The sequence below is a fragment of the Boleophthalmus pectinirostris genome, unplaced genomic scaffold, assembly GCF_026225935.1.
Source record: "Boleophthalmus pectinirostris isolate CB_2022bp ecotype Guang Dong unplaced genomic scaffold, ASM2622593v1 HiC_scaffold_3, whole genome shotgun sequence".
NCBI classification, from domain to species: domain Eukaryota; kingdom Metazoa; phylum Chordata; class Actinopteri; order Gobiiformes; family Gobiidae; genus Boleophthalmus; species Boleophthalmus pectinirostris.
This window is the reverse complement of record NW_026571299.1, coordinates 42,004,541-42,031,853: the sequence shown is the minus strand read 5'-3', so window position 1 is coordinate 42,031,853 and position 27,313 is coordinate 42,004,541. Positions and strand designations below refer to the sequence as shown.

Here is a 27,313-nt window from a genome sequence, read left to right as displayed (position 1 = left end):
TCTGATCATTAACCTTTCTCATCAATTTACTCAAAATTCTACATGCAGATACTTTACATAAGTCTAACTGTAAGTGTAACACACACATTTTAACTTACTACAATACAAGAACTGTGAGGGCATACTCTGAGCCCATGATTGATTTATATTATATAGGGTACTATTTTAAACATAAAAATAAAGCATTTTATTTGCAAGAGCAACTTCTAAGCGCAAATAGAAATTATTTAATAACATAACAAAATCTAGGAGATAGTATGATTCACTGCAATTACTGCCTACCAGCTGTCATAAAAATGTAACTTTTACAGATTACAGAAAAAAAAATAAAATCTGTAATCATATATGCATCATTTGCTATTTTAAAGATTGAAACATCAGGTGGTAACAAAAACTAGGAAGAATTTGTCAAAATAAACAGACTACCACACTTAAAAATGTTAACATTTATTGCTATTCCTGAATACTGCATTGAAAGCAAAAGCATTCAGAATATACACAGAAATTATACAATTATATATGGTTTCACAAAGGCAGTGAACACATACTGTATTACAATCTACAAAAATCTACTTTACAGAAATTTAAAATTCTAAATATCAAAAGGTACAGCTGCAAAAACAGGTGTAGAACTGGAACCAGAAACAGCTCTTGAACATCTGTCAGTGAACAACATGGTGACATCACGATACAAAGAAAGCGGAAGTCATCTTTGTACTTACAGCTGGTTTTGGAAACGAGACAAAATAACCCAACAGAACAAAAACATTGAAATGACTGTATAAATTATTGTGATTTTCTGCATCCAAAATAGAGATTTTTACAGAGTATGCCTCTACAAGACCGCAGTCATAATATTGATAAAGAGGGGATGGTAGTGTATACGCAGTGTGTTGAACTACAGCACTGTTTTAGTGGTACTTGGGTGAACAACTGAAATGTGTCAGCTCAAAATGAGTTGATAAACAATGAGAGGCAAATGGCTGGGTTCTGACCCTTGTAGAAATTAGTGGGACTGAGTTGAACGGGTCCAAAACCAAATAATAAGAGCACCACTGCATTGTTCCATCCAAAGCACACCATTTACCAAAAAAGAAAAGGCCATACACCTCTCAGGGGAAACTGAATAAAAACACAGGGTAAGATCAATAAAAGATTCCAGTTAAAAAAAGAAATAAAAAAACAAACTTCAAATGAAAATCGATGTGTATGCCCAGGTCAATGCTAGGTAGCCGTGAGGAGTGTCCACGAGCGGGAGGAGGAGGCATTGTATTCCAAGTGCAGAGTCCTTTGGCCAGAGTCTGGACTGGAGGACAGGCTGGTTTAGGGTCATTGATGGCTGCAGAGGCCTTCAGTCTAGTCTTGCTCCATGGGCTCCTCAGTGGTCCCAGTGTTGGAGGTGGTGCTCTCCATGGCTGTGTCTGTGGGGGTGTCACTCGTGCTGCTGGAGGGAGTGAGAGTCACGTCTTCCCGGGCTGCCTCTGTACTTTCCTCTATGCTACAGCTGCTCGCGCTGCTGCTACTACTGCTGCTGCTGCTAACTGGGTCACTGGAGCCCTCCTCACTGTCGCGGCTGGACTCGGGGCTTTCCAGGACGCTGGCGGGGGCCTGCTGCTCTGTCTGGTCCATGTCACTGGCCTCGTCCTGGGAGCCGCACGGTACCTCCCGCTCAGCCACCTCTGTGTCCTCACCCGGGGTCGCATCCGCCGCACATGCTTCAGAGTGGGTGCTGCTCGATGGTTCTGAAAAGGAGGGGAGTGGTTAGCACAGAGATCAAACAATGAGAACAAACAATTATGATAACACAATTTTCAGATTGATATTTATTTTTAGGGAAGAGTTTTAATATGGAAATGTTGGCTGTGAGCACCTATTCTAAATAGATTGTCTAAAATCCTCCAAGTTGCAGGAAACATACGGAGACCACCTGTTGTCAAGGCAATTTTATCAAGACCCGCTGTTTTTGCACCTGCTCCGAAGAGGCTACAGTTCAATATAAACCGACTTAAGTGTGAAACAACACAAACTGAACAGTTGTAAAGCTCTGTTGATCTCTAAGAGAGAAGAGGATATATGTGAAAGTATGTTCAGTGTACATTTCTGGCACAGTACAGTTATATAAAATCAGTGTTTTTAAAAACCATCAACGCACATATTTAGACATATAAAGAAACATTGTACTGTATTTTTTTATTTGTGCAGTGATGAAAACATATTTGTTAACACTATAGGCTTAACAACAAGGCTGTTTTAAAACAGCTAGTGCTTGAATAATTGAGTTAAATTTAAAATAAATGCTGTGGACATACAAATAACAACCCAAAGTATTCCCTCAGAATCATGCATATTAAGCGTCTGCCACAGAGCATTATTTGACGCTACACCACACACGATGCCAAAACCGGAACGTTCTCTTTTGTAAATCAAATGTAGCATTGACTTAACACTTCTATTATTCAACAAGATACTCACGTTCATAAATGACTAAATTAACAATAAGAATAACAGAACAAATAAGAAACGTACCTTGGTCTTCTGTGGTGGCACTTGAGGCTTCTTTGTCTTTGCTGTGGTCTTCCTTTTCCTCACCGTCTTGAACCATAGCTTCAGCTTCTTTAGAGAGGCCCAGGCTGTGCGACGGTCGTTGTGAGTCCACCTCTGGCTCATCCTCTTCATCGTCATCGTCATCCTCTTCATCTTCATCTTTGCAGAATTTCAGTCTCTTTACCTCCTGTTGCTCTGCTTCCATGTCCTCCTCTGTGTGCGGATGTTTGGTCTTTACTGGACCCTCGAGGGGCTCTTCTGACCCTGAAACATCACTGACCAGCAAAAAAAAAACTGGATAAGAGCAAAGGTCAACACAAAACACACAAGGTTCAAGCAGAGACTTACCTATTTTCTGTTTCTCCTTCTTGTTTTATGAGGTCTTTATTGTCTGTGCTATCTGGTAGACCATTAGCTGCAAGTGAATTGGCAAGAGACACCTTTGGTCGGTTTAGTGGTCGGGGGGTTCCTGGGCCATTTACCTTCCTAAAGCAGATTAAAAAAGAAAATATAAAACTCAAAAAATCTCTTCCCCATTGACCAAGTACCTCTACACTGAACAGTCAACTGTGTTGAGTTGAGTAAGGCAAAACACCTATACCTATGTTTTTGACATAGTTTGTAATAGTAAAAATTGTTTTGTCTTTCCCATTAAATTGCACATTTAATGTTTGCTTAAACATCACTGGTCAAATCAGATATTGCAGCTTGAGTTTAAAGGGTTTTGACAACCCTACCCTACATATAACACAATTTTTTTTTTTTTATATAATAATAATCCAGACTTGTTAGTAAGAAAATAATTTACCAAAATTGTCTATTTGGACCAGCACAGCAGCAGTGAAAGTGTCAAATGTGAGTCATGAAATTGATCAGCAACAAAATCTAGTCAACATACTCAAAAAAAAAACATTATTTTAACCTCTCTGTAAAAGCCGATGTGTTCCCAGGAAGCATTACTCCATTCATTCTATTGACAGTGCTGCAGCCATTTTTCCTGTACAAGCAACAGATTGCAGTTAAAATGTTATATCTGAGGATGACAAAGTAGAGAAAAAAAGTTTAATTTTATCAAAACACTTACTCTGTTGTTGGGTGAATACAGCTTACTACCATTACGTTCTAGATGGACAAAGAATTTCAGAATGAGAAAAATATTGAATGCTAAACTGTATTGGTGACTTCTTTTAGAAGTGATTCTTGTAAAACTTTACCTTTTCAACTCCTCGCAGAAACTTGTCTGTTCCTGTGTAGTTTCTTTTTGGTTCTGTAAGTAGCTCACACAAGCGTTGGATTGTAAAGGGAATTCTATAATGTAAAGAAACCTTTAGTAAGTAACTTTAACATTGTATTTGAGTCTTTCACTACAGAAACAGTAAAATAATTGCATTTACATGACCATGTTTTAGAAATACCCACCCGTTGTATCCTCTCACAATCTTTAGAATTCTCTCCTTCATGTCTTCAAATGGAATGGACTCCACATTTGCATTTGCAGGGACTCTTTGCTCTGGCGCTGATGCTCTGAAATCATCCATTACCTTCTCCAATTTAAATAGGAAATAGTTCTTGAATTGAGACCATTGAACCCTAAACATGGGAGATAAAAGTTTAGTGAGAAAGTAATAACCCAATCATTACATTTTCATTGCACTGTACCTGTAATAAAGAAGACCGGACTATATAAATATTTATGTATTTTTTTTTATATATTAGAAATACAAGCCACATTTCAGCTAATATTTTCTTGTTTATGAATGTTCCCGTATATGGTGGTGCAACACTTTCTGAACAGAATTATTGTGCTATAATAATAATAATAAAGTAGATATTATGTACTTACATGGTCTCTCCTGTCTTGGCAACATGGCATAGAAATTGTTCAAGGATGGGACATGGTTCCTTCTTTGACTTTTTATCAAAGTCTGAAAGAAAGTAAACAATGGTTACACCAACACACATTTTGATTCACTTCAAAGCATGTTTATCAATGGACAGCTTATGTAATCTAATGTTAGCTACGATTTTTATTTTATTGTGCATAACACGCGGTGATTTAATGACAACGTACAAGCTGGTGATCCCATCCACCAAATAACCTCAGCTACTGACATAACAGAGCCAGAGTGTTCGTGCTGTGGTTTCATCTTGTCCAGGCTAACATGGGCTAGCTCAAATGTAGCTTCGTTGCTAAGCTAAGCATTGGACTGCATTTTAAAGCAAAGCCGGCAAACTTGAGTCAAGAAACAATGAGAGACGCCTTACAAACTATTTCCAGATCACCGCTGTACTTGTAAACTTGCTGTCACACTACAAAGATTGATAAAGCTCATCATATTTGTTTTCTATCGGGGATCATTTGTTGGTCAAATGGCATTTCCGTGAAACTGCGAGTACTAGCTTGCCTAGGCTATCACTTAGCAAACTGAGTTAGCCTCTCATATAACCCATTTTACAACCACATAAAAGTAACTGTAGAAAATAAACATCGGACAATACATTTGAACAATAACGTTTGGGATGGAGACAGTAATGACCTCGGAGCGCCTCTTGAAGCGAATCAATTTCCATCACGTCGTTTCCCGGTGTCAGTGCACTGATGTTGAAAGGCAGACTAGCGGCTAACGGTTACAGCGGCTAATGCTACACTCGCTCAGGCAGCGGAGAGGGGGAGGGGTGTTTTAATATTACGTCCTCACGTCACAACGCGCGTACGCCACGGCTGAGCGTAGAGAAGACTTCTGTAGACAACAGCTTTTTCTGTTCTTGGCTGGAGTGCTCAACATGGCATCGTCCATTATCAGTGTTGGGAATGTGACTTTTAAAATGTAATCCCCTACAGATTACAGATTACACACCTCAAAATGTAGTTTGTAACGTAATCCATTAAATTACTTAAAGTGAGTAACGTAATCTGAATACGTTGGATTACTTGATATTGTCATGCTTTTTAAAACTTCATGAATGAAGCAACCACATCCTGAAAATTCTTGTTTGTTCAGTCTTTACTTGACCAGACTAAAAATATTATTGATAGAGAAATGATTTTTATATGAGGTCACTACTGCCTTAAATTATGTCCATCCTACTGTTAGTGTCATATTGTATTAGTTTAGTCCTGGTTTTAGACCTGGTTTAGACTTGGTTTAGTCCTGGTTTTAGTCCTGCTTTAGTCCTGGTTTTAGTTCTGGTTTAGTCCTAGTTTAGTCCTGATTTAGTCGTGGTTTAGTCCTGGTTTTAGTCCTGGTTTTAGTCCTGGTTTTAGTCCTAGTTTAGTCCTAGTTTAGTCCTGGTTTAGCCCAAAATGTAAAACAGGAAAATACCGCCATGTAATCCATTAATTTTAACAAAGTAACTGTAATCCAATTACCACTCACTGAAACAGTAACTGTAACTGAACACAGTTACTCATAATTTGTACTCTGATTACGTACCATTACATGTAATCTGTTACTCCCCAACACTGTCCATTATATTATTAAAATGAGGATACATGCACTAACATAAATACAAAGCATAAATAATGTATAAGAATGTGTGCTTGTATATACGTCAATATAGATTAATAGGCTTGTATAGTCAGTGTTGGGAAGGTTACTTTTAAAATGTATTCCCCTACAGATTACAGACTACACACACCAAAATGTAGTTTGTAACGTAATCCATTAAATGATTTAAAGTGAGTAATGTAATCTGAATACTTTGGATTACTTGATTTGCTGTAGAGAAGCAAAACTACCATATCGTAACATAAGATGTTTTGTCTGATAAAAGAAAATAAAAAGCCCAGACTTTACTCAACAGTATTAAAAATATTATTGATAGAAGACGAGGAAACACGTCCGCACAGCATGAATTAGTCCTGTTAAATCCTGTTTTGGTCCTGTTTTAGTTGTTTTAGCCCTGGTTTAGTCCGGGTTTAGTCTTGTTTTAGTCCTGGTTTTAGTCCTGGTTTTAGTCGTGGTTTAGACCTGTTTTAGTCCGGGTTTAGATCTAGTTTAGTCGTGGTTTTAATTCTGGTTTAAGTCCTGGTTTAGACCTGGTTTAGATCTAGTTTAGACCTGGTTTAGTTTCCAGCAATGAGTGGAATTACCGAAAAAAAAAGAAAAAAAAAAGGTGGGGTATAGCCCAAAATGTGAAAACAGGAAAATACCACCGTGTAATCCATTTATTTCACCAAAGTAACTGTAATCCAATTACCACTCATTGAAACAGTAACTGTAACTGAATACAGTTACTCATAATTTGTACTCTGATTACGTAACTCCGGTACATGTAATCTGTTACTCCCCAACACTGTGTATAGTATATTATATTGGCGTCTTTTGGGCTTTTTGTTGGTTTTGTTTTGCACAATCAAACTTGCTTAGAATGGGCAGCCTTTATGCTGCAGTTGTAGTTTACTACGAGGAGTACTAGACTATGTTTGAAGATAACAAAAGCAATACTGAATACCATGTAGAAAAAGGTTGAGTTCTTTCAAAAACAAACAAAGGCTACATATTGCACTGCTTTCTTCAAAAAATCCACCTTTACTTAATTCCAGTTCAATGACATGACATTATATCAGAAATACATCCAGGCATACTCCTCTATCTCAAACAGTTTTTAGATAATAGAAAATATGACACATGTGATGTTTCATATGGCACACACTCTTCTTACACAGTTGGTTCAGATTCACTGAGAAAAAAAAAAAAACTCTTGCCCTGATCTGTGCAATTCTCAAAGTGCATTTCAGCATTCGGTATGTTTGGCAAAAGTATTTTTTTGTGCTGCATTTAATACTGTCATTTGGCATTGCACCAAAATTCAACCACAGGCTTTCTTTTCAAGTAAAACATTCACATCTTATAAGAGTGGTTAAAGACATTGTAGTAAAAGGTAAAACTTAAAAAAGCATCAGAGTAGAAGTGCACGGTAAACATGGGACACCATTTGGCATGTCCAAACCGAGCACACTTACTGAAAGCCAGATGGGTAAACGGTTTAATACATAATTCAACATTTAAATTTGTCATTCAATTTTAAAATGTATTTCTGAAAAAGAGGCTTCACAATAAATTAAGTGGTCTTCATAACACAGTTCAAAGATGTCCATAATTTTCAAGTTTGTGCTTTTTGTGTTAGTTATTAAACATCTTATTACTGTTTATTTCTGGGTATAGCAAATTATCAATGTGATAATAAATATAATTTGGTGTAGTGTTGAAATTTGCTCAATAAAGATAATTCAGTTTGTATTGATATAAAATGTATATTTTATAAATTTGATAAATAAGGAAACACTCAAACCATAACAGTCAGATTAAGCCATACTAAGACCACTGTACTACTGTGACATGTCTTTTATGCGTAGTAATTTTACCCCATATTGATTTGATTGCTCTTCCCCTTACATTCATTGCATGAAAAATAAAAAAGGGTGACTACTGATAAAATAAAATTTTAGGGATAAAATATGTACACTGATTTGACAAAACAATCCGAACACTAAATTAAAGTAATTTGACACATCATTGTACACATGAAGCCTTAAATAAAATATATATATCTTAAAAAAAAAAGCATTCCCCCTTTGGACCAGTGAATGAGGTCTGTCATGGAACATGACTACAACAGAATATGATGATGATTTACTTGACAATATGAGATGCTGGTTTTAAGGGGATGTAGAAAAGATGAAAGGCCTTTCTTCAAACATGAAAAAACATTTTCACTTCAATTTAATAATTTTGTTCACAGGTGGCAAATGAAAATTACATGCTGATCATGCAGCATCAATGACCTGCACTGTATGCTGCTCATAGGTTCATTTCTTCATATTTCCTTTCCTGTGTCAATTAGAAGGCTCAACAGAAGAGTAACATTCCATGGCTTGAGTGATACCAACACAATTATCACTGTTTGTTTTCTGTTCTTCACACCAGCAGCTACTTGCGGGGCCGGGCATGGCGAATCACTTTGTCCTCAAACACTTTCCTCATAGTCTTTTCTATCTGCTTCAGGAAAACTTGAGGGATTCGACCACACAAAGTGTTGACTGTGTCAAGGAACTTAGTCTGAATGGGGTAGAACAGGGATTGGAACATGTTGTCTTCAAAGGGATACTGCAAGACCAGAAATTCATTATGTTAAGTACATGAATACACATGTTCTTTTTTATAATGCAATATTCTGTATAAGTTCCCCAAAACACACATAGGTGAACCCAAATAGTTAATAATGAATTAATGCGGAAGAGAACAGTAGACTCATGCTGTGCCCCTGAAAAGGAGTAAAGAAATTTGTTGGTATAATGGGCTTGGAATATCTAGAATATTTCTGTGTACAGTCATTTGTTATGTTACATAGAAAATGTATTTTATATAAAGCTATTTTGCACCAAAGTTAATACTAGCTAATATCCAAACAGTGCTACTGGTTTAAAAGTATTTCATAATTAATCAGGACATTATCATTTTAGAAAAGGCCTGCAATAATTCTTAATCTTAGCAGAACTTTCAGGGCATTGTCAACTGAACACCAAATGAATCAATATAGATGTAACGGCATTCTGCATTGTCATACTTACCACCCAGCTAGAGTTTAAGGGGCTTATCTCAGCAAAGCACCACTTTTTGTGTCTAGATAAAAACACATAATTTACAGACTGACCTAGATGAGTAAAGGGTTGCCCTTTTCTTTCATTTGAAATTAAAAGAAAATCAGACTGGACGGTGTCATCAGATAATTCTTTATATTGTATAATACTTTATAATGTACATAACGCTTTGATTCTTTATATTCTTTATAATGTACATAACGCTTTGATTCTGTCATGATTTGCACTGAATTGGAAAGAATGGGAGACACATGCATGAACACCCATACTAACCATACTCTTATATTCATGATATACATTTTCTAATTAGTCCTTTTCATCAGTAGATGAGCAGAGACCGAGATGCCAACCTCTATATTAGAAGATGATGTGCACCAATAGGAGGCGCTATTCTTCCTGGTGATACAGTATAGGTAAAGGACACTCACATCACGGATTGCATCATAGACAACTTTGAAGGCCGGCTGCTTGTCATCATGATACACTCCGCGGTTTCCATGCAGAATGGACACACCCTCCTGTTCGGCCCCTTTACAGTTGCTTCCATACATGCAGTGGTCAGGCCTGTAATTCCACTGGCAGGGGAAGATGAAAAGACACTCTACAAAGAAAAATGAAAACCACAAACACCACTGGATTTTAGGAGATCCTCTAATAATAATAATAATTAAAAAATCTACCATGAAGAAGTGGAAGGTACATAGAAAAACGGCTAACATTACTGTTTCAGAGTTAAGCAAAATTAGAACACAGAGTATATTATTTATAGTTTTAAGATGCAAAAGTTGAATACAAATTTGAAAAAAAAAAAAAAAAAAAACTTGCCATGTAACCTTATATAAAGTCTCTGTGTAATCCCTTAGTCGTCCAGGTGTGATCCATATAATAAAGTGATATGTTTGCATTTTTATGTTTTCACAGTCCACTTACTTATCATACAATACTTAAACCTAAAAATGTAAATGTTTTAGCACATTTCTGATAAATTGCCATAATATATATAGATATACATTTTTGTCCCTATCACTCCCACCATTATGTTAATACCAGCTATTTTATATGAAAATGCAACTAGCTAAGTACTTTTTGATTTTCAAGCCGCTCAAGGCAGTCTAAATAGCTCTTTTCAGCTAAAATGGGTCAGAGCTTCGACAATTTCCCTCTGGAGATGGAAGAAAGCTTTAGGCCTTATCATCTAAAACAAACACTCCACTTGACTGTGTTTTCAAGCAAGCAGCCCTGAAGATAGCTTTAGCACTTAGAATGCACATCTGGCCTCTGCATCTGGTTCATCTGTTGCTCCAGTCTGTGGTTTGCCAACAGCCTCATTCATTTCATAATTCATAAAGAAATAATCATTTATGCTCAACAGCAGTGGCATCTTTGTAATCTTTAAAAATGGTCCTGGATGTATTTCTTTTTCCTTTAAGTCAGGTGTTGTTTTAATGACTCTTCAACAGTATATCACAACTCTTTACTAGGAATGGTGAAATACTGCTGAAAGGTGTTACTGGTAATGAATGAAAATGTGTTACCAAAAACTGAAAAATCTTTTGATAACAACTATTGATTGATGCCTGGTGGCTCCTGGGAGATCACTATTGAAAGTTACTGTTACCACAAAAATGATATAAGAAATTTTCCTTTGAAGAAAATGTACTTAAAGTTGTTGTCTTTTGCCATTTTAGATAATAGTTCTAGATGATAACTATGTCAAAAGGTATGAAAATATTTGTTAGAGAAATTCCATTTCTGTGCTGTACTGAGGGCACTCACTGCCATCTCAGTCTTTGTCATCTTAGACCTCGGTCATAAGAGGTCTAATACTCCCTACAAAGAAAGCATAGCCAGACTGGACTGTACTAGACTGGAATCAACGACACTACAGTGTCTTGATTGTTCATGCCTCTGGGTGCTGGGTACTGATGGTAAATAAACTCCTGCGTTAGAACTCCAGCATCATGCCTCTTCTTTTTAACTCTCAAGCTATTACAATTTACTCTACAACTGTATTGTTTATATATTGGTATCAAAACAGGATACCATATTAATTAACTCTTGTATACTGTTTTAAATGGAAGAAAATGAATCAACAAGTATTCCAACAATTTCTAAAGATATATAGATATAAATCCATTAGTCCATTCATCAATTTAAGAACCAATATTCCTAATAAGAAATGAATTAATTTGACCACAGTATCTGTGCATTGTTCATTACCTATGTATTAATTCCACATTCACTAAAATACCTTTATTTATCCCCTAGGGGCAATTTAAATATTGTATGGGCAAATTAAAAAGAAATCTGCCATCACAACGCTCTGTTCCTGCTTCTTGCCTCCAGTCACCTACAGCCAGAGTAATTTAACACAGAGTTCAGTAGGACAATATGCAAATGGTACCTGGGTTGTAATGAAAAATGATGTTGAGGAGGTCCTGGTCACCCCAGGTGATGTGGTTCTTGTACTTCTGGTAGAGTGGATTTAGCAGATCCTCCCACGACAGGCCACTGGGGATCATACTGTTCTGCAGTATAAATAATAATATGTTCACTCACAGACAGCTCAAGTCAAGCCTCTTTCAAAATACACACAATCATCAAAGCAGACCCAATTTACATTTGCCCTCCCAATTGCAAACGGCTTGCAGCACGAAGAGCTGCTAAATTGAGTTCTGAGGGCAGAGTTCTGTTCTGCCAGTGTGGTAATCAGTACACTTCAATCACAACCCACTCACAGCACTCAGCCAGTGACTCAGGTTCAAAGTAAAACCTAAACATCTGCCACTGATCAGAGAGAACAACAATGACAACAAGTCTCCTTCCTAATAACATTGCCATTTATTTTATATATTAGAAGCAAAAGGTAAAAGGCAAAACTGGATTATACTAAAAAAACAAAAACTAAATAAAAAGGGACAAATTTGGACCTTTCTTAAAAAATTTGCTCAGCAAAGAACTAGTTTAACCACCACGTGATATCAGTTAATAAGTACAATTATTTTGTGTTGAAAATTACATAGAACTTTATGAAAAACTTCAGCATAGCAACTAAAAATAAACTGGGAAAAGTGTTAAGAGAACTATCACATAAGAGTAACACCTCTCTCTACTGTGTCTTTCTTCACCATTACAGTTTGTTTCTTACTTTGAACAGTGTGCTGCGGATCCGCGTGAGGTTCATGAGCATCACTCCAGAATTAACCCCTGTGACCCCGTAAAAAGGATGCCGTGCGAAGCGGCTGTACCATCCGATCTTTGGGACCTCATGCTCTGGGGCCATGGCGGCAAGTTGGGAGCTGTTGAAAGCTTTAAAGAAACTCCAGACATCATCCATGGGCCGGAGGAATAGTACATCTGTGTCAACGTAGAGCAAAGAGTCTACATCCTTCAGAATGACCTATGAAAAAAAATATTACAAAAAATAAAAATAAAACCAAATTTACCTAAGTAAAACAGTTTGCATTGATTTAACTTAACCCACTTCACCACAGATACCAAGGATTGTGTTAAAAACTTAAAAATTAGCAATTTACTGTAGAATACTTCCAGTCATAATGTAGGACGAAGTCTAAAGTTAAAGTAATGAACTACACGAGTATGAGACAGGAGACTGCAGATAAGAACCATCTGTGGAAGGACATCTTAAAGATTCAGGCTGCACTCCATCTGTGACTGAAAACACTGACTCAGCTACGAACAAAAAGATAAGTTCAAGACGAGTTTTACTTTCAGTGCAGACTGCCGGATCATGCTGTCATAGATGGCAGATAAACTCCAGAGGGGGAGTAGATAAGAGGTGTTTTGCAACTCCTAAAAATCGTAAGACTGCTAGCAACAAAGCATACAATAGTGGCTCTAAAGGTGCATTTATGCAAAAAATATGATAAAAGGGGAAACATTCCTGTAAAGTAGCCCTAAATAAAGACTGAACAAACACTTCAGTCATAATAAGCAAATTGTTTATTAAGAATGAATACTTACCCTAACCCTAACACCTTAAGTAGTTGCTAAACCTAAATAAACTATTTGTTCATCATAAATTAAGTCTTTGTTTATGCTTGATTTGGGCTAATTAAGGTGTAGATATTAGAAAATAGTACCAAACTTTGTTGCTGAAAATACCAAAACATATTACATACAATCTATCCGTTATTCAAGCTTTGGTTTCTTTGTCAGTAATACTCAAATCATAATGATTGTTTTTATGTTCAAAGGCCAAACAAAAAAAGCTAAAAAAATAAATAATTTATTTTAGGCTACTTTGATTTTTACTATAACACTTACAATGTGTAAGCAAATGATGTTAATGCATAATATATTGATTTGGCTACAGCAAGAGAAAAAAATCAGCTATGGACCCTTTCGACTTGCACTATACTGATTACATGGTAAGTGAGTTGGCTGATATTTCAATGAATAGCAGCTTTGAGAGAGAAATAAATCAATACGTAGGCAGGGGTTTTTCACTTGATAGAATTACTGGATTTGATCTCTGGAGATTTGTTAACTAAGCTTTGCAGAGGTGGTGTGAAATCATCAATAATTGCCTAAGTAATTATAAGCAGTCAGAGGAGTAGAACAACTGTGTGAATGGAGAGGTAAATTGGATTGGGTTGGCTGACATGTTAATTAATGACATTTTGAGGGGATACTTACAGGGAGGAAGAGTCTCTGTGCAGCACATGGCTTGAACAGCTTCTTCCACTCTTCCGCATCACCCACTGAGAAGGTGATGGGGTAGATGGTGAAGTGAAACTTAGCTGTGACAGAGCGGGGCCACTGCTTCAGCTGTAAATGCAATGGTACACAGATTAATATAGTTTGTCTTATATGATAAAGATAATATAACATGCCCAAAAGATTTCACCACATGCCCTAGTCATCTGTGATTACAATTTCCTGTAATCTTAGTATACATACATACACACACATATGTATATTCCAGTTAGTAACTAGTAGTAACTCACAGGGTTAAATTTCAATATCATTCAGTACATGTACTATTTCAACACACAGAAACAAAACCACTATTCACTTGAGGCAAATACAGCCACCACGTATGGTTCAATGTATGCAGACTGAACATAAATGTCACCATTTTAATTATTTCAGAGGAATACAAATGTAATATAACTACTTTTCCACAACTTGCTCAAATTGCTCCAATTAAACATGAGTGTAGTGAGCCAGAGCGGCATGTGGCCTTAAATATTCACAGACACATGAAGCAACAGATGTTTTACTGCAACAAAATGCCTGGCAAAGACCAAAGATAATCTGACTAATACAAACACAATTAAAACAATGAAGTCATGCAGTGTGGTGTCCAATACAGCTGTTACTTAATACAACCTCCTGTAGCACTAAAGCATGTATCATTTGACCCACTGGGCTCTATTGGTTTAACATTTGACCCTGAAATGTGTGAAAGTGTTGCAATAAGCACTTATTTTACAGACAAGAATAAGAAACGCAAATCACAGCTTATGTCTTAAGAGAGTTGCTCTCTGAAATGTATGCAGCATACTGAACAGTATGTTCTAAAGCAGCTGGACTCTCTGGCTGCCACATGGGATCTTTCCACATATGGGAACGATTCACATGCAAGTCATGGCTTAAAGTAAGGTTTAATGGAAATGCTTCTTGCATAGGAAGTAGTGGTTATAACTGGATTTTCTAATTGTTATTTAAAGGCCTGTAATGATTCGTCTAATTGTATCAAGTCAACTAAAGATTATAATCGTAGTTGTATTTTGATGATCATTATTTTCAGGCCCAGGTCTACAGTACAAAAGGGTGCATTGCAACCTCGGTTAAACATGTTTGCAGCCTCATTTCAGGCACCTAAAATAATGCCACTTACTAGAAATGGAAGCCTATTATGTTTGCACCCCTTTGAAACTCAAATGCACCCTCAGTCAGTTTGGCCTGCACCTGGGCCTGATTATGTGGGCTTTACAGTCTATAAAACACAAACAAAAGGTAAGGTCTCAAAATAATATCGTGGGCTGTCACAATATATCGAGTTACAAGTTCCTTTGCTTAAATGCATTGTTTTATAGTGGTGCAGACAACATGAAGACATATGTCTTTTCAAGGTATTTTAACAGCAATAAGTGTCTTTTCTACAATTCTCTATTAGATATTATTTAGAAGCCTTTAGTCAGAATATTTCAACCTCTATTTAGTGTATAATGTATTTTAAAGTCCTCAATGACTAGTCAACTAATCAAAATATGTATCACTGTCTAGTCAACTAATGAAATAGCTGTTAGTTGCAGCCCTAGTTATTTGGTTCCTATATTTTAGATTGTTCAATTTTAAAGGTGCATTATGTAACTTTTCTGGCAGAGGGCCTGTCAAATGCTTTTCTCCATAGAGATGTTATTGCTTTGTTTGGAATGTTGTACAGTATTATGGAGACCAAGCCAGATCAAATTATAGGTCAGATTTGTGAAGAGTCAACTCCGCTCACAGTCAGAATGAATTTGCTTGGTATTTTTGAGATATAAAACCACCTGTAATTCAATAAATGTGAGGTAGAGCTGTTTAATGTCATACTGTGGAACATTCCAGGCAGAGCAATGACATATCCATAGAAACAAGCAGGTGATGGACCCCTAACCAAAAGGTAACATAGTGCACCTTTAATTAACTTAAGTCAGAAATGTCCAAAAATGCTGTTTGCTGGAGTTGGTTGTCTTTTTATCATGTTTTCACATTTTTAAACCTTGGATTGTCAAAATGGCTATGGTGACGCTGCCAGTTACAGGAGCGGTGTAACTAATCAGAATGAGAGCAGGCGCTGCAGCAGAGGTGACTTTGAAGTGGGGAGCAGTGCTCGGGCAAAGCGGGGTGTCTGAGTGATATATTACGCCCCAGCTTTGAGATAAAAGGGTTATGTGTCTGTACTACCGGGAGTCACAAGGGGAGTTAAAACTGCTCTGATCTTGTCATCAACTATAAAGCAAGGCAGGGTGTTTAACATGCACTGCACAAAATCTGGAATCACAGAACTGGAAAAGAATGCATCCGCCAGTTGGGAATACACGACAAGTCTGACAGGGAGAATCACTCATTGCAAAGCTTTACCTACTGACATGATCTTACCCTCTCTTCAAACAGCGGGGCCAGTGGGTCTTCTGCAAATATGTGAAATGTGATCTTCTTCAAGCTGAACAGGAGGGCCGATTTAACCATGGTCAGGGTCTCGTCCAGACGGTTCCCACAGGCTACCACAGCCAGGTGCATGTCCTCCCCCGCTCGGGCTCGTTTCGTCACAGGTCGGCCCACATTGCTTCGCTGTTTGCTGGAAATAAAGATAAGGAGCAATGAAATACTACATGGTGTAACTCTAACCGGGGAATAGAAGACTCAAAAGAAAATCAGTTTGAACAGGTTGGATTCATTCTATAAATCCTTTTAAATATATGGTTAGCCATACAAAGTCATTTTTAAAACTGTGAATATAGCAAATTTAAAACACAAATTAACTAGTGTTAAAGAAATTGCATCTCTCTGCTGTGTTAGCCCCACACAACCAGTTCAGGCCTAGTTATCTTAGCCTATGTCATCAAAGGTATAATACTCTAAACAAGATTGGACAGTGCAATCAATATGTCTAGAGGATTCATGTCTCTGGTGCTGCATTAACAGAAAAAAAAACAACAACAACTGTGTTCGAACTCAAGTCTCATGTCTTTTATTCCAATTCAGTTTATGCACAACTAGACCTTTTAAAATCTTGAGTTAACCCGTCAAATGAAACAACTGACTGAGTAAGCAAGCACTATCTGCATTATCTTGCAATGTAAGGGCTACCAGAGTGGTCCCATTGGTCCTCTACTTTAAACAGCTCAAGGCCATATTCCAGATCTGGAAGTTACTCATTGTGTAAGCCTTGTTTCCATCACTCATCACTCACAAATTTGATGAGTTGCAATGTGTATAAAGTGATTTTGCAAATGCCAGTATTCTAAAACATCGGTTAAATTCAGCAGTAAAAAACTGAAACATTTTTCATTACAAATAAATCAAATCAGACCCATATTAAGCATTTACTTTGTTTGTGAAGTTTACAGATTGCCTGACTGGATACACTCCTTGTAACACTGTTTACAACTTTACATAATGGGGCTGGAAGAAAGATGAGACTTTATAAGGTGGTCCACATAACATCTCTGGTGCAGGGTTTGTCACCTGCTTGTTCCAAAGTTACAGGTCAGATCTGTGGAGAGTTGACCATGCTCACATAATATGTTTTGGTATTTTCTAGCAATACACTTAGATATAAGAATAGATAAAAGAATAAATCCAAAATAGATTAGCTTAATTTTGTACAGCTATAAAATATTAAGGGCAATGTTAAGGGCACTTCTCAAAAAAGTGTAAATGTCTTGATAATATGCGTGACATTTTAATTAATTCTTAGCTTATGACAACGCTTGTGTGACTCTGAAACAACTGTCTGGATTCGTTCATTTCCAGAACATGTGTTAACCCTGCTCAAGTCTATTAAAGAGAGCACATGGTTCTAATGACAGTATCATCTACTATTAAAAGACCTACAGCACCAGCTGCCACCACCACAATTCCCACATGCCTCATCTCGGCCAGAGAAAGGTGAATGCCTCAAGGCCAAGACCTGTTTACCACAGTTAGAGTACAGCATTTTATTCCCTCTGTTGTAGTCTTTTTAAAACCACATGTCATATTTTTAAAAGGTGGACTTCACCTTCTAAGAGACTATGTCCAATGATATATTAAATAGGGTGGGAAAAACAAACTTGATGTTGCCTATAACACTTGATATTTGGTCCATTTTAACCGCTAACTCTATAGACTACTATTTTTTGAGGAAAATATCCAAATGTTGTGTCTACACCATAGACTGGTTCCATCAACTCTGGCTTCAATTGACTTTACATTGAAAAATGTGTACCCCTCTCTCTGTAAAAGCTGCAGTGAGCCTTGTCATTTTGATCTTAAAATGTTTGTATTAACAATCTCTACATGATCCTCTACATGATTTTTATTTCACTAGTTTGTCCATAAATAAATTCCAAAATTGCTCCTATAACTGCAAGCACTGGGAGCTTCATTTGACTGGAGAAAGCTATTGATGACATCAGAGTCCCTTAGTCCTATTCTTTATACAGTCTATTGTCTAGACTAGAGTAAATACACTTAATATAAAGGTTGACCGGAATCATCAATCCTCATTATAGCATAATATATCATTTACTATTGCCTTAATAGCACATCACACAATGGTGGTGCATTGGCCTGTCAATGTCTCAGTCGGATATACACTGATTAACAACACAGGGAAGGCTGGATGCATTGCATTGTTTACCACGCTCCCTCCTGTGACCAAATGCATCAATTCTCAAAGGCCAGGAGAAAATGACAGCTCTCCTCACCTGCCTGTCAACATGTAACAGCATGTCACCTCATGTCAGCTCCACAAAAATCTATTTCCCTCTGACAATCCCAATGGTCACGGCTGCAGTCACCCTTCTGTCACTACCTAAAGGACTGGAAAAGGAAAGTAATTTAACACCACAATCAAACCAAGAGGGTCAAATCCAGCCTAGAGGTGGGAGATATAAAAAAATTAGAACTTTAAAAGACCTCAAAAGAGACAGAAACGTGCAGTGTATAAAGTTATATTTCTTCCCTTTTGTGGTTAAATTTCATGGTCTACTCACATTTTGTGCTAAACTCTAACCTCAAACAAGACATCTACATGCGTTTTTTTATCACATTCTGGGCACATTGTTAAAATACTGACTGAACATTCTTAAGATTATGCAAAAAAAATTAAGGAAATATGAATTTTTGTCAATATGATCCATTCCACAGAGAAGAAAGAAATGTGTGTAAGAGGCAATTTAATTATAAGGGGTTTGTTCTGGTTTCTAAAACAAAGTCTGCTGAAAATTCATGGCAGAAAAAACACTGGCCATTTCATTACAGCCAATGTTTGATGACTTCTCTCTAATGACACCCTTTCTACTATCCACCTATGAAAATCCAGCTTCATATTTTCTGTTCTAAATTCCCACTGGACAACATTATACACTGGAATGAGACTTTTACTGATGTATGCTGAACGGCTGTTAGGTTTAAACACACTCAGTGGGGAAACATTTGCACAATGGCAGAGCCTGAGGCGAAGGCCAACACCATCTCCTCGCCTGTGCGCACGCAGAGCTGCTTCTAATAAAACGCTCATGCAAGCTGCTGGAACAGACTAAAGGAGAGAGTAATACGAAAGAACAGAGACACTCTTGTTTTGAAATAAGACAATCACTGCTGAAGGACAAATGGTTTTATATTACAAGACATAGAATGAGTAAAAAGTAAAAAGAGTCATTTTCTGACCAAATTATAACCCCAGCTGAGTTGTTGGTTGTTTGTCTTAGTGTTTTTTAAAACTCCTTACTAACGTTAAATTGAGACAAATATAGAGCTGCTTAATTTTATCGCTGCTCATTTTATTTCATATTGCTGTTGTGGGCAAGACATTTCACCTAAGCCATGCATTCAGTTTGTATGTTGAGTGGTGGTTGGGGTAGTCAGAAGTGCAGATCAGCAGCCACATTTGTGTCAGTCACAGCAAAGACAGCTGTGGTTACAGTAAAGGGCCCATATTAGGCCGTTTTTTCTAATCCATGTTACAGTATTGTTTGAACACACAAACTCTGCATATTTAAGAGTTCTTCTCTCAAAGACACGCCTTGTGATGTCATACAGGAAATGCCCCGCTGTGTTTATAAACTCCATACACTTTCACTAGAATAATTTGTCAGACCTGGAATTGCCAATCTCTACTGAACAGATAAAAGGTAGCTGTTAAATTGAAAACTACCGCTTCATGACATCACAAGGTGGAACAGAGCATTTTGAGCATTGGAGATGTAAACAGATTAGGGTTACTGAAACGTATGTGAATTAAACAAACCAGAGCTTCAGTTATGTTTTTGAAGAGGTAACAGTCTAACATGACTTAAAGCTCACAAGAGTCAATTTAGCATAATATAGAACCTTTGATGACCTATAATTCCAATCATTAAAGATTAAAAAAACGTGCTATCTGCGTGCAGCTTTGAATGCTTAAAACACACTATTTTAATGGATATCATTCTATGCTTTGCACATGGGTGAGTTTTTACTACATCTGAATTTCTGAAAAATGTCCAGTGATTTGGAAGATCGAGTTGAAATTCGTCAAGGGGCTGCAGTAAGGCCATTTCGAAGCGTGCCACTGGGTTTTCTGCTTGACTGAGGGACAATGAATCCCAAATTAGGATGAATGAGAAGGTGTGGAGAAATCCTGGCTGCTACACTCCAAAGCCTGATGTGCTGTCAGGGCTGCTGAGTGCACACTTCCCCTCCCAAACCTGTACCGACACACTCCAGAAAATATATTACACCATGTCATGCAAAAAAAGAGAGATTGCAAATGATTCCCCTGCATAATTGAAGACATACAAATAGCTGTGGAGCATACTGAAGCTTTGCGACAGGGCAATGTTTCAGCATCTGGAGGCAGTCACAGAGATGAGAGAAAGAGAGCGAGAAAGAGAAAAAGAGAAAGAAAGAGAGAAAGAGAGAGAGAGAGAGAGAGAGAGAGAGAGAGAGAGAGAGAGGTGCTCAAAAGGAAAGCGACTGAATTGATTCGTGGCAGCCAAGAAAGAAGAACAGTTTTGGACTACAAAGAGACACAGACAGTGGTTTTAAATTATGCAGAAAAGAAACCACTTTGAGAGATAATGTCAAAGAAAAATGAACATGTAAAGGCTGGAGTACAACAAAGGGAATACTGAAGTTATGTGAAGTGGAAAAAAGAAGATTTTCTGTTTTTTAATGGAACACTTTTGTACCAGTTTTAGTTTAGTTTTGTTTTCTTTTCAGTCAAAGCGGGGGTGTACTGGTTGTCTAGTAAACTAAAAGCAAGTGTGCAACAGTAATGAGAAGCAGTCAGCCTTTGTAGCAATGGGAAATAGAAACTAGAGATCAACAGTCCGCCCATATGGAGAGAAACTGGAAAAAAAATATAAGAATTTACCAGTGTCTTTGTAGCAAATCTTTATATAAGGTTAATATGTGTCATGTGTGGTTTACTCCTGAAAGTGGCGCCTTTTACATTTTTCTCATACAACTATATTATGAAAAACTAGTAAAGATAAAGTGAACATTTTGCATGACATTTACAGGTAATGTGCATGATAAACTACATTTTCTTTGTATGTTCCATGTAATGTTTGTATTCTTTAGTTATATGTTGCAAAAAAAACAATCAGAGTCTGAAGGGGGATTTGAACCCAGGTCTCCCATGTGGATCCAGTGACTCACCAATTGAGCAAACTAAATGCTGATTTAGAGGGAACAATAGCAGATATTGAGGACAATTACAAGTACCTTGGTATTTGTAACTGATATGACATCTTCTCTGTTGAGGCGTGTGAAAAAAACATAAGTGTGTAGCTGCTTTTTGGAATATTACAAGTCATTATAGACCTTTGTAATAATTAGGATTTTGCAGAGTAAAAATATTTTTACAGCCTGATGTATGTTCACTGTGATATCAGTGGAAGATGGTTTTTAAGGTTGTAATGCAATATTTGCATTACCGTGTTTACCCCCATGTTGCTCAACACACACACACACACACACATCCCCACCACACAGACACATACACAAAGACACACACACACACACGCACAAACACACACTGTGATAATTTTCTTTCTCACTCTCACACACACACAACACAGCAATCAAGTTTAAGGAAACAATCATCATTTCACTTGTTTTTCTATGAAATAAATGACTTTTGTCCAACACTTGTGAGGATATTGTGTGTGGGATCAGTGTCATATTCAGCTCTTGTAGGTTACAAAGTTTTATATGTTTCATGCTGCACATATTTACCAAAGATCTTGTAACTGTTTTCACTGTCATATACAAATCTTTTAGGATTCAGATAAAATGTGTTAAAATGGTGTATGATTTCTCTATAACTTTTCCATATGGGCCTTCATTTTATATGAGCAAGAAAACTGAAAGGAAACTTAAATTCACACCATGATTCACACCCCCCTGCTACCAACATGTTTTTGTACAAGCACTCTATAAACCAAATGCATATTCATATTATGAAAGCTTTGAAGCTTTATGCAGACAGTTCTAGTCAGCCAATCATTACATTCATTTACTATTATATATATATTATATATTTTCTATGACGATCAAGAACTTGGACTAAAACAAAACTTAACAAAACCTGAAATCAATCATAAGTGGCTTATGTTGACATGGGTTTCCAAACACCACTACTTGTCTGTAGCCAAGTTATGCTTTGCAAATAGTCTTATTTATTGCAACTATCCATGCCAGACTTAAAAACACAAGCACTTTAGCCAGAAACGTAACAGCAGCTTGTTGACTTTCTCCAGTGTTGGCTGTGAAAAGAATGTATGTCCTCATAATTTAAAAAAAAGCATTTGACAAGTGAAGCATTACGCTGAAGTTGATATTGGAAAAGCTTGCCTATTAAATACATTTTTACATCAACAGCACACTAAACTAGATGCACCAACAATGTCAACTTGCAACATAAGCTGTGGTTTGAGTTGACCCCATAATTCTGGAATCTTGATGTTTTGGATCTGGATCATTTCTTGATCTCCACATTAAGTCCACCAAAACACACAGGGCAGATATCAAGTACTGCCTTAAATAAAATAAAAAATGTTGTTTATACAAAGGGGATGAGGTGAACTAAGCAACCTCATTATTTTTGAGCAATACTATCTGTTCGTAGCTTGAAGCTAAATCTTTTGGCATTCCCTTCTAGGCTTGTCACGTCAGGCACAATAATTACTATATCAACTTATCATTCAATATATGATATCAAGAACAATATATTTTGAGGCTCAATATTGCTCGTGTGCACATTTTCTTTGCAATAGTGGTGAGATTTGAGTTATTTCCATTGTAATATGATATCACTGTAAGTATCTTCTATGGCGAATAATTTTTGATTCTGCTATTTATTTGTTGCAGCTAATGCATCTTAATGAAACTGACAATTAAAAAAAATGTTTACTGGGATTATCCTGCTTTGTAAAGTGATCTCAATATTATCGTTATTATATTATTTCTATGTCGCAATATGTCATGCTTCAAAATGTGTTACCAAAATAGTACTATTCCCTTCACTTTCTATGCTTTGCCTTGCTACCTCCTGCTTTGTCTTGGACCAAGTATCTAGATGGTTATATTTTCCTCCCACACCCGTTATGACTCATTAAGGAACCGTTTAAAAGCAAGTAGACATATGTAACACCACTGAGCCCTATTCCAGCAACTCTCCTAGTTTTCACAGGGCCAAGTTAAACCTCACTCCTCATGGGGAGAGTATTCCGTCATGCTAGGTGACATTTTTATAGCGAGACATAATGCTACAGCGCAGGAGTGACTGCTAATGCCAAGGAACACTGCTTAACTCTATCTAAAAGGACTCGGCAGGGATTTGTCTCTAGGCAGAGAATCAACAGAGCTGTACATGATCGTTTTAAGAAGGCAGAACAAAGCAGGGTTACATCCACGTTAACATGCACGCTCTAGTATGCAAATATAATGAAGAGTGAAATTTAAATACACCTGAACACAACACTTGAGGATTAGTGTCAAACAGGATGCATGTTATTCTGATCACTGTGCGTTCTCAGCTCACACAGCTTAGATTAGCAGTAGGTGTGAGTATAGAATAGCTTTATGGCATCAGACAGACCTCGTTCCACTGCTATTGTCTCTTTCCCCGTTAAGGCACTGCAGCTAATTTGCTTCAGTCCACTTTCATTGTTGTAGCTTATGATGAATGATTCTACTCTTGCAGCCTGTTGTTTTTTGTGCAGTAGTTTTCGCTTTGGGGACATAAAACACTATTTGATTTGATTGCCCTACGGCTAATAAGTAAGGTGTTGATTGGGTTTGTTATTCAGTATAAAGCAAGATGGAGGAGGAGGAAGTATAGGTTTTTTTTCTGTTTTATCTCATGCTTAGTCATCTGCTTATCTAATGAATGCTACAACTCAAATGCACTCTAGTCTAGATTCTAAGACTAATGTTGGTATGACTAACAGGATTGTATACTGATTAATCAGCGTACAGCTTTTTAATCTCACAGTGGGGAAATGTAGATATGCTCTCTTAACCAAGCTCAATTTTCAGTACTTTTTGAGTACTTGCCTGATCATCCTCTTAAAAATTTACTCAGAAGCCGCCATGTTTGCTTTGACATGAACAAACCATGTGTTCCTCTGACTGGTTAATTCGCCAGTCAATGGCGGTCATTGGAAATCAAGAGACAGGAAATGGTTTCAGGCATCTATGTATTGTCAAAGCATGTGGTTGTGGCTAGCCAGTCAGGAATTTTGCAGCATTTTACTATTTTGTTGACTTTTTAATTACTGTATTCTTTCAGCAATTAAGTCCACAAATATGCCAGGCTCAATGCTATGTGTGTCATTCTGCTCAACATATGGCTACGCCCAGCTGTTGCCCATGCAGGCTATTGTATTTGCCTGGTGTTTGGATGACAGCTGGAGCTCTTCCTTCTATTTTTGGACACAGGAAGTAGAGTGATGTGTTGGGAGGAAATGATAAGATTAGAAAACATAGCCTGTTTGTCTATTCAGAAAGCGGCTCATCAACACGCTGATTTGTGAGATGAAAGGGGTCACGGAGCAAAAACATAAATGACACAAGTGAATCTATTTAGTATTTGGTATTGCTGCCAGACATGATAATTGCAATAAACAAACAAAAAGACACAATGCAATATCAATCTAACCAGTTAAAACACACTTTTTTACAGTAAAAGTTACATCTGATTCTCAACGAGGACAACAAGGTGAAACTAGGACTAACTAGGCCTAAAACAATGAAGTGAACTATTGCCACTCAAGTATTGACAGTAATTTAATAATGAATATACATTTGCAACACACTGTGCATCACCAGTGAGTGTGCGTATAGCAGACAGGCTTCGTATTTCCAATCCTTTTTTCATCCTCCTGTGGCCCGTTCCACCCCATCTGCCTTATCTGTGCCAAGCACATGCGCTGCAGTGTAGTTTCTGAGAGGACGCAAAGGTCCCTCTCTCCATGTAACGTCTTGATGGCTTTTATCTCCCCAACACTGTCCCCAACCTTCAGCCTGGATTTGGCATCGTGCAGAATACATATTATTGACTGCAAAAGGAGAGGGTATCTCAACAGCCACATTGTATGGTAACGTTGCATCCACAGAGAAAAGACCAAAGGGATGCAGAAAGGAATTTGAAAGCCATAATAAAAAGGTTTCATCCTTGAACAAAAATAGCAAAGTGATGATTTATTTCAGTGCATTTTTGCTGTTTGCAATAAGAAAAAAAAAATCTGTAAAACATATCCTCGATACCTAAGAAATAGACACATCAGATGTTTTCAGAATGAATAATCATGACAGACCCTGAAATAATCACACATCTTTTAACAGTAGCTGTGTAGCACAGCTATAGCAACAGGATGTGGATAACAACCTGCATTCTGCATAAAAATAATTGACTCTCTAAAATAAGTGTGTATGCCACATGAGTTGAAGTTTGCTATTAATGAAGACACAGAACAAATGATTTGTCATTTGGATACAAATAAAGTGGCCTATAATGATTTAACAAACATGGGCAACAGTAAATATTAAAATTGTATTTAATATCATAATATAGGCTAGTTTATATCAACTTCAGCATCCACATGGTCAACTTTTATAGAGCCCTAACTGCAATCTGTCCTGAAACAGATTGTAAACAAATTGGTCTGCTTGTTTAGGTTTATTACAATGTAGGCTATATGTCAAGGTGCCCTTTAAGAAACAGCAAGGGAATAAAACGATCAATAAGGGCAAAACAACTAACAGCGCTCAGGTATGATTTATGATTATGTGTTTTAGCATGTGCCAGATAACCTATCTTTGCAAATACCTCCATCATAACCCCATTAGCAATGCTCGCATTTTACTGGCTTTTAAACAGCTAGTCATTTCAATCCAGTGAGAGTCAAAGCCTGAAAAAACGGGAAATGAAAGTCAAAGAGATATTTTGCAGAGAGAATCTATTTCCACGTCGGATTACTTTGACAGATGGTGGATGCAGATATGTTTTATAAATGGACAAGACGACATTTGTTTTCTAACAGTCCTTGCAACTTGTTAGCGGCGCTTTTGTGCGCGAGAATGGAGAGAAAGGGCAAACTGCGCTCACCTTTTCGCATTTGCCACTTTGATGACTGCTTTCCCCTCTTTCCGAGCCTTGAGCGGTGGTTTCTTTGCCGCAAACTTCGCTGCAACATCGCGTCCGAGCTCCGATGGCGACGGTGAAGAGTTGCGCTTCTCCTCTGGCTTCAAAATTACAACTTGTTTCAACAGCGGCTCGTCCGCAGTGTTTCCCCCTAAAAAGTATAAAAGTAAGAAAACTCCGAGGCACAAGGCGAGCACAAGTACTCTGCAGTGGATCCGCATGGCGAGGGCAACTTGTTGCGGCAGGCCACGGCGCAGCACCACCCGCTCACGTCCATGATCCAGTTGACATTTTGTTAGCGCTCCCCGCTCGCCTCGCAGTGCAGATGATGATGGAGAGCGGAGAGACAATTCTCATCGTCCATGCAGGATCTCACACTGAGGGGCGGGGCTTAGGCTCAAGTCGTAATGTCGGCTGAAAAAGCGACTAACTACAATGAAATAAACTCCATATTCATATGCCTTTAGACCTAACATCAGACCTATAACATAGATCAGAAAATAATGTAGGCCCTTAAAGAGCAAGGGACCCTATTAACTTGATAGTTTATTCACCTAACTTCATCCTAGTCTAGTAGGAAAACAATGCAGCAGTGCATTGTATATTTCATGAGACTGTGAAAGATGTGTAGTAACTCTAACTCATCTGTAAATATGAGGCTGAAAGCCAATTCCATCACACAGGCGCGATCATAATAAGCTCATTCATTAGGCTAAACCTTAATATCGTTAGGACAAAACAATCACTGTGTATTTATCTACCTTAAATTGGGCCGCTTTCATGTAACACCAGTAAACTTTTTTTTTTTTTTT

At 37.4% G+C, this 27,313-nt stretch overlaps 2 protein-coding genes across 2 annotated transcripts; both read right to left on the bottom strand.

Annotated features, from left to right (window-relative positions):
- Positions 1–431: 431 nt before the first annotated feature.
- ppp4r2b (protein phosphatase 4, regulatory subunit 2b) lies at positions 432–5,215 on the bottom strand. The gene is made up of 9 exons (XM_020935848.2): positions 5,082–5,215; positions 4,388–4,469; positions 3,964–4,134; positions 3,759–3,852; positions 3,629–3,666; positions 3,467–3,541; positions 2,893–3,030; positions 2,527–2,819; positions 432–1,742 (listed from the first exon to the last, which is right to left on the bottom strand). The coding sequence occupies exons 1-9, from the start codon at positions 5,113–5,115 to the stop codon at positions 1,357–1,359; spliced, it is 1,311 nt and encodes a 436-aa protein (XP_020791507.1). The 5' UTR covers positions 5,116–5,215; the 3' UTR covers positions 432–1,356.
- A 1,841-nt stretch (positions 5,216–7,056) lies between these two features.
- gxylt2 (glucoside xylosyltransferase 2) lies at positions 7,057–26,852 on the bottom strand. The gene is made up of 7 exons (XM_020935896.2): positions 26,466–26,852; positions 16,262–16,460; positions 13,808–13,939; positions 12,297–12,548; positions 11,553–11,676; positions 9,577–9,749; positions 7,057–8,654 (listed from the first exon to the last, which is right to left on the bottom strand). Exons 1-7 carry the CDS (start codon positions 26,720–26,722, stop codon positions 8,478–8,480), a joined length of 1,314 nt encoding a protein of 437 aa, XP_020791555.2. The 5' UTR covers positions 26,723–26,852; the 3' UTR covers positions 7,057–8,477.
- Positions 26,853–27,313: the final 461 nt, after the last annotated feature.